Source organism: Mauremys mutica, chromosome 6 (genome assembly GCF_020497125.1).
Source record: "Mauremys mutica isolate MM-2020 ecotype Southern chromosome 6, ASM2049712v1, whole genome shotgun sequence".
NCBI lineage: Eukaryota > Metazoa > Chordata > Testudines > Geoemydidae > Mauremys > Mauremys mutica.
This window is the reverse complement of record NC_059077.1, coordinates 52,876,168-52,884,567: the sequence shown is the minus strand read 5'-3', so window position 1 is coordinate 52,884,567 and position 8,400 is coordinate 52,876,168. Positions and strand designations below refer to the sequence as shown.

General features: G+C 35.3%; 1 protein-coding gene across 1 annotated transcript in view; it reads right to left on the bottom strand.

Moving 5' to 3' along the window:
• Positions 1-1,141: 1,141 nt before the first annotated feature.
• The window catches only part of RASA1 (RAS p21 protein activator 1), a 114,669-nt gene continuing 107,410 nt past the window's right edge, over positions 1,142-8,400 (bottom strand). Inside the window, exons 23-25 of the mRNA XM_045021260.1 lie at positions 7,784-7,861; positions 6,313-6,447; positions 1,142-2,156 (exon numbers count right to left, since the gene is read on the bottom strand). Of these exons, the coding sequence (XP_044877195.1) occupies positions 2,073-2,156; positions 6,313-6,447; positions 7,784-7,861 (297 nt within the window). The 3' untranslated portion in view covers positions 1,142-2,072. The remainder of the gene's footprint in view (positions 2,157-6,312; positions 6,448-7,783; positions 7,862-8,400) is intronic.

The following is an 8,400-nucleotide window of genomic DNA, read 5'->3' as shown; positions in this document are numbered from 1 at the left end:
AGGCATTGTCTGCCTCTGTGGTGGACAGCCCCTGATGCTGAACTTAAATAAACTTGGGCATGTGACCTTTTCCCGCACTTTTCTTCCTGCCGTTGGGAGAAAAGGCGTCAAAGACCCAACCAAAAGGACCCACAAAATGGAGTCCAAACAACACCTTGACCATGGAGCTGGAGAAGAGGCAGGGTGGGGATTTCAGGGAAGGGGGTGGAATGGGGGCGGGGCTGGGAAAAGGCAGGCTGGGGCATGGACTTTGGGGAAGGGGTGGAATGGGGGTGGGGCAGGGGCGGGGCCAGGGTCAAGCACCCACCAGGCAGAGGAGAAGTTGGCACCTATGATGCGAATGTTCAGCATATCTGGAATGTAAATACCTTGCAATGCTGGCTACAAAAGTGCCATGGGAACGCCTGTTCTCACTTTCAGGTGATATTGTAAATAAGAAGCAGGCAGCATTATCTCCCATAAATGTAAACATACTTTTTTGTCTTAGCGATTGGCTGAACAAGAAGTAGGACTGAGTGGACTTGTAAGCTCTAAAATTTTACATTGTTTTGTTTTTGAGTGCAGTTATGTAACAAAAAAAAATCTATATTTATAAGTTGCACTTTCACAATAAAGAGATTGTACTACAGTGATTCTATGAGGTGAACTGCAAAATACTATTTCTTTTATCATTTTTACAGTGCAAGTATTTGTAATAAAAAATAATAATATAAAGTGAGCACTGTACACTTTATATTCTGTCTTGTAATTGAAATCAATATATTTGAAAATGTAGAACATCCAAAAATATTTAATACATTTCAATTGGTATTCTATTGCTTAACAATATGATTAAAACTGCTTTTAATCGTGATTGATTTTTTTAATCAAGATTAATTCGAGTTAATCACGTGAGTTAACAGATTAATCGAAAGCCCTAATTAAAAAAAACAATCGTAAGCAAAAACACTGAAAATGAGTTGTACATCGAAACTCCCACTTATCCTTTTGTGTCTGTATATCAGAGGAGAGTATGCAACAACAGCTGCTATTTTGAGGGTCCCCTGCTAAAAAATAGGCAAGATGATTTTGAAATGTTCACTCTGATGGTTTGATCTGCATGCGAGTAGACTACAAAGAATAAGTTCACAAAACAAACTTCAAAAATTCAACAAATTTATCCAGTTTTCATAGAGATTCTAACTGCAAATTGATTTTATTTTAAAAACTGATTTTTGAGAAACAGAAGTATTTTCCAACAGTTATAGAAATCATGTCTGACTTACATTACACAACACTCCAACCACGCTATACTTTATAAAATGGTTTAATGAATGCATGCATGTCTGATACAATGATCAATAAAATTATTGAGTTCAAATTATTTACTGTTGTAAACATTTTACAAAAGCATTGTGATTTATCTGGATAGACAATCCTTGATGGAAGAATTATTCAAACAGACAGAATCAGTGGCACATTAAAAAATAAAGCTGACGAGACCCATTCTGCATATTCTCTTTCAACATAATTCCAGCAAGAGAAACAGTATGGTATAAAAAGTGTACAGCAAAAGATTGTTCCTACGATAATGTCAAATTCTTGAAACTGTAAATACAAATTAAAGTGGTTGAACAGTCAAAGTCATAATTGTAACCAAATTACAGTAAGAAATGTTTTCAATCCAGTTATACTTAGCTGTCAAAATAATGTGTTTCGTTCCTTGTCAGTTGACTATAAATTCTTTTCCAACAGACAGCAAAACTTTGGCAAGGTGTTGAAAATAACTTGTAAAGTTCAAGACACAGTCACAGCATTTTCTTTGTGGAAGGTGATCTGTACACCAAGGCTCAGAGGTTGTGAAAATTGGTTCCATGTGGAAAAAAGTGCAAACATCCTGCACAGATAGCTTAAAAAGCTGCTGGTAGAAATATTCACCAACAGAATCTTTGTTTTCTTTTTGCATAGTTCACACATCACTGGGAATGTGAAAAAGGTGTGCTATTTTTGGCAAGAGCAAGAAGGAAGTGATATTGATGTGAGTTGCCATGTTGGGCATGCTGGATCCATGCAGAAGTCTAGGTAGAAGGCTGCTACCTGATGTTATTAGACACTGAATACTGATTTTGTTTTTGCTGAAGCAGTTCTGTAATAGCTAGAAGCTTCTTTAGGACATGCTGTAGAAAGAAAGTCAGTAATAGTAATATTATGCACAAATAATCAGGAAAATATCACATCAGGAAACAAAATTTTCTAGATACATTTCTATGTAAACTTCCTTCATGAGACTAGCTTTTATACATTAGTGTGCACAGCTTTCTATTACACCGTTTAAAGTAAAATGAAAGAACTGATCCGACTCTTGTTTCTTTAAAGCAATGCTCTGATCTGAAAAGTGACTGTAAAAATAACATTTGATGTAGAGAGAGAAATACACCAAAGGTCTAAATTTAAATTTTTTTTTTTTTAAAACTACAAACGTAAGCTGGGATATAAAAGTCAAGCTGAGTTCTCTCCTTCTCAAACATCAGTGAAAAGATTCTTTACGCCAAGATGAGTTCTTAGTTACCTCACAGGTAAGAACAGAATTTGGACAGACAACTGAAACAAGTCTATTGACAATGCACATAAAGGATAGAATACAGTTTACTCTTTTGGGGGTTGGCTCCACAGGGTAAACAGAAGTAAAAACTGAATTTAGTTACTAAAATAACCAGATGCAACTGGAACAGTTATGCAGAAAAGGTGCAATTTTTATATATTCACTTTTCAGGGTAGAATTGTAGGTTACTATGGCAGAAAGTGGTCTGTAGCACTAAACTGAAAGGTTCTCAACTGCCTCATGCTGTGGTTCTCAACTGCCAGGTCTTTTCCTTCCCCACCAGAAATAGGGGTTTAGAAAATTTTCCTTAAAGGAACTAAATTTCACTTCCAGGAATACACACATAAAAGAAGCTATGATAGCACATCCACAACTCTCAAATACTTCAGATTCTCTCCAAAAAGGTGTTTTAGTTTATTTTATGCTGCTTAAAGTATTGTTCTAGAACAGGTGTCAAACGGGACAACCTTGTCCATAGCCACACACACATACCCCAACACCATTTTAATGAAAGCTTCCCCTATCCCGCCTTACTAGTTTCCCCCTTGTCTTTTCCTTCTTTGTTAAGACTGTCACTGATGATTATCATTGTAATAATTGTTAGCACCTTAATATAATTTCAGCTGGGTTAATAGGAGCTGATTAATAGGAGGCTCCTTTGGAGCCTGATGCTTCATGCAGGGGAAGCTTAAGTCATAAGACTGAGACCTCCAGTCCTATTTGGATCACCCTGAATATGGCCATTGGACTATAACCTATGGACTAATTCTGAAAGAACTCTTTGCAACTACAAAGCTCACCATCTCTACTATGAATCTGATCTCAGAACTGTACTCATGTCTGTATGTATATTGATCTTTTAACCAATATTCTCTTTTCTTTATTAATAAATTTTAGTTTAGTTAATAAGAATTGGCTGTAAGCATGTATTTGGGTAAGATCTGAAGTATTCATTAATCTGGGAGATAATGTGTCCAATCCTTTGGGATTGGTAAACTTTCTTATATGATTAATAAGATTTTCAGTAGTCCTCATCATATTTGACTTGGGTGTCTGGGTGGAGGCCTAAGGCTGGGTTGCTTTAAGGGAACTGTGTTGTTGGCTTCTGGGTAACCAGTAAGGTATTATAGAAGCTGTTTTTAGCTGTTCAAATCTAAGATTTGAAATATTCACTAGCTTTGGGGATTGTCTGCCCCATTGCAACTTCAGCGTCACTCCCTGGGACCCTGGTCACAGCTGGCTATACACGTTAGTCAATATAGTGGATTGACTGAGTGACTTTTCTCATAGGCCACTGAAATTTGGTTTTAACCTGGACTGGATTTGAACTGGTGACCTGGAAGAGAAGTATTTTCCAGTTGTCTTTCACAAACAGCTTATATACGGCATGAGAAGGCAGTACTTGGACTAATTAAATTACACTTTTCTGTACACTCCACTATAGCAGCCAGCAATACTTGTTTCATACAGTGTAGTAACTAGAATTGCCTAGTGAGGGAACTCTAACAATAAAAAGACTGCTTTTTGAAGTTAGTAGTCCAAAGACGAATACTGCTTGTTATCTGTGGAAATTTGAGATGGCTCAGGGCAGTGAAAGTTAAAATGAATATTATAATTATATTAGGGCTGTCAAGCGATAAAAAAAATTAATCGCAATTAATCATACATTAAACAATAATAGAATACCATTTAAATATTTTTGGATGTTTTCTACATTTTCAAATATACTGATTTCAATTACAACACAGAATACAAAGTGTACAAGTGCTCACTTTATATTTATTTTTTATTACAAGTATTTGCACTGTAAAAAAACAAAAAATTGTATTTTTCAATTCACCTAATACAAGTACTGTAGTGCAATCTCGATCACAAAAGTTGAATTTACAAATGTAGAATTATGTACAAAAAAACTTGCATTCCAAAAAAAACCCAACAATGTAAAATTTTAGAGCCTTCAAGTCCACTCAGTCCTACTTCTTATTCAACCGGTCACTCAGACAAACAAGTTTGTTTACATTTGCAGGAGATAATGCTGCCCACTTCTTGTTTACAATGTCACCTGAAAGTGAGAACAGGCATTCTCGTGGCAAGATATTCACATGGCAGATGCGCTAAAGATTCATATGTCCCTTCATGCTTCAGCGACCATTCCAAGGGACATGAGTCCATGCTATTGAAGGGTTCTGCTCGATAACAATTCAAAGCAGTGCACACAAAGCAGTGTTCATTTTCTTTATCTGAGTCAGATGCCACCAGCAGAAGGTTGATTTTATTTTTTGGTGGTTTGGGTTCTGTAGTTTCCGCATTGGAGTGTTGCTCTTTTAAGAATTCTGAAAGCATGCTCCACACCTCATCCCTCAGATTTTGGAAGGCACTTCAGATTCTTAAACCTTGGCTGTAGCTATCTCTAGAAATCTCACATTAGTACCTTTTTTTGCATTTTGTGAAATCTGCAGTGAAAGAGTTCTTAAAATGAACAACATGTGCTGGGTCATCATCCAAGACTGCTATAACATGAAATATATGGCAGAATGCGTCTAAAATAGAACAGGGGACATACAATTCTCCTGCCTAGGAATTCAGTCACAAATTTAATTAACGCATAATTTTTTTAATGAACGTCATCAGCATGGAAGCATGGCCTCTGGAATGGTGGCTGAAGCATGAAGAAGCATACAAATGTTTAGCGTATCTGGCACGTAAATACCTACAAAAGTGCCATGCAAATGCCTGTTCTCACTTTCTGGTGACGTAAATAATAAGAGGGCAGCATTATCACCTGAAAATGTAAACAAACTTGTTTGTCTTAGCGATTGGCTGAACAAGAAGTAGGACTGAGTGGACTTGTAGGCTCTGAAGTTTTACACTGTTTTGTTTCTGAGTGCAGTTATGTAACAAAAAAAATCTACATTTGTAAATTGCACTTTCACGACAAAGATTACACTACAGTATTTGTATGAGGTGAATTTAAAATACTATTTGTTTTATCATTTTTACAGTGCAAATATTTGTAATGAAAATATATACTTTGATTTTAATTACAACACAGAATACAATATATTTGAAAATGTAGAAAAACATCCAAAATATTTAATAAATTTCAATTGGTATTCTATTGTTTAACAGTGTGATTAAAACTGCGATTATTTTTTTTTAATCGTAATTAATTGTTTTTGAGTTAATCGCATGAGTTAACTGGGATTAATCAACAGCCCTAATTATTATAATTTATATTATATTATAAAGTTTACACAGAAAAATTATTGAAGGTCCAAAGAGTTTTCTTACTGGAAAAGAAAAGCTTGCAACTTTTACTTTCAAAGTTAATACAAACCAAGAAACTGAAATGAAATAGCGGTTGAAAAGATAAACAACATTCACTTTTCTAAATAGAAAAAAGCATATACCATACTAGTAGCCCACAGAACCTAGCAGAGAGGGAAAACTGGTTTCTGGTAAGCAAGCCTCCTCCAGGGACTTAAAAAGCTTCTTGGTTTTGCTACAGAGCACTGCTAGCCATTTTGAGTGAGAAACTTATGAACAGAATAATATTTACCGTTAGAACTATCTCATGCTCATAACATTAGACTGATGAAGTAACCTATCTGAAGCTATTTATCTTAACTCCTTAGTACAGAAGTATCAAATAAGTATTATGAAATTTGCATCAGTGCTTAGTGTAAAAAATGTCAACTGAGATGGGGGTTTTCTGCTATAACAACTCTTACCTGCATTACGCCTCGCTCATTACTGAGCGTCCGAAGCTCATCTGAATGTGCCACACAAATCTCATGTAAGGCTGCTAGATCACGAGACAAGTCAGTTCTAGAATGCTCTGTAGTGTCTGGAAGTTCAGGTACATTCTTTAACAAGAATTATAAAAGTGTGTTTAGAGTTCAAAACTTCATAAAATAGCAAAGGAAGTTCCATTACACTTCTCTCCACTAATCAACTGTATTGTGCAACACATTACTTTCAATGCTGCAGGCAGTTACATCATAACATTCATCACATTATTCTCAGTCAGCAAAGCGTTCTATTCATGCTCTGATACCAATTATTTGCCCCCACTCCACCAATATTATTATTTAGCTCTTAAAAAGATACTTGAATGTAGTTAGAGCCTACTCCTATATTGCATCCTCTGTACTTAATTGGAATGGCCACTCCAGTGTTGCTGATCACTAATGCACCAATTTCTCTTTCAGTTGAAAGGAAAATGATCTGGTGTTGCCATCTATGCTACCTCTTTGAATTGGCTAGCAATGGATTCTCTGGGTGGCATTTTCATGCTCTCTACCTCTTGCCCTGAAGCTAGAGATGATGCATCCATTTATTTAATTTTCTATATTCGAAGATAGCAACAGCAAAAATGGGAGAGCAGAAATTAACTGGCAAGTTAATGAATGCAGTGGTGGACCAGGTATACAGTAATTAAATACCATTAAAATAATAAATCAGTGACTGAGTATCCCTTGTAAACAGCAATTTTGATTATGTATCAAAAAATAGTAAAAAGTATCTTCCAAAGTTACTTATTTAGGCTCCAATTCATGACAGCATCCCTATTCAGCAAAGCACTTAGGCACAAATTTTCATGCTTTTCTGAATCAATCAAAACTGAGATTCCTGAAAAGTAATGTCTTATACGCATTGCTACTCTTGTTATAGCATTTGCATGGTATTGCGTTACATTGTTTGATTTAAAGTGATCTGTAAATCTCAATTCTCTTTAAACCTTGACAATTTAGAATAATGCATAGATCGTCTTAAGTAGCCAGGTTAAGACAAGCATTCAGCACCTTACTAACTTAAAATTCATTTTTTTTCTTTTATTAGGGTCAAATTTGCTAACCTCCACAATGTTGCCAGCCTACGAGTAAGAGTAAGCCTACAGGTAAGAGTAAGAGTTGGTTTTTTTTTTTTAAATACTGTTTTGCAAGATGATGTTTTTGGTTAATTTTTGCACATTAAGTTAAGATCAGTGATCTGCCTGGTCTCTGAATATTGAGACCTTAAAAATAAGTTTTAAGTTAAACAATATACCCTTTAACTGGGGCATTTGAGACAATACTCAGAAGTTGCTGGATTTTAGAGGTATTTAATGAGAACCTTTAAGATTTGTTACTACATTAGTCTTTGATATGTATAAATCTATATAACTTCTAGCTTAGATTGTAAAATTTATAACAGTCTTACCCCAAGTTCATCTAAAAACATGATCATGCGATGTTTGTTACTCTTGATAAATGGATTTACCCCCTCCATGTAAGGCTCCTAAAATATAAAAAGTATGATTAGAACAAATAGATACCAATTTAATCATATATACCTACTTACAATAAACATTCAATAGTTTGTGGACCCTATGACTTTTCATATAATTTCAGAATGGGTTGGGTTCACTTCCTATTTGTGCCTTCAATTCCTAGTTGCTACTCAGGTCTGAACAACATTAAATAACTTTAATTTGCTGTTGCAGTTTTTGCACTCCAGATGTATTCACAGAGTTTGCCTGTAGATATATGCTGGCTGTGCTATATGTTTGGAATTATTCAGTTTTGAAACATGTTTCAGGCAATACCTACAAAACACAACAGCAATAAGAAATGTTTTGTATCTGGGGACTAAATATATTGTTTTTCTCCTTTTAATAATGGTTAAATTTCAGATTACTTTTCTGTGTTAAAACAAGGGTGTATTAAAAAGATCAAAACTGCTTGAAATCATCCTTCAACGTGTTAAGGTCCACAGATCCATTACAATAGTATTTCAGACCATTTGCAGTTTGGGAATTGAATCAGAATGGTCAGTTG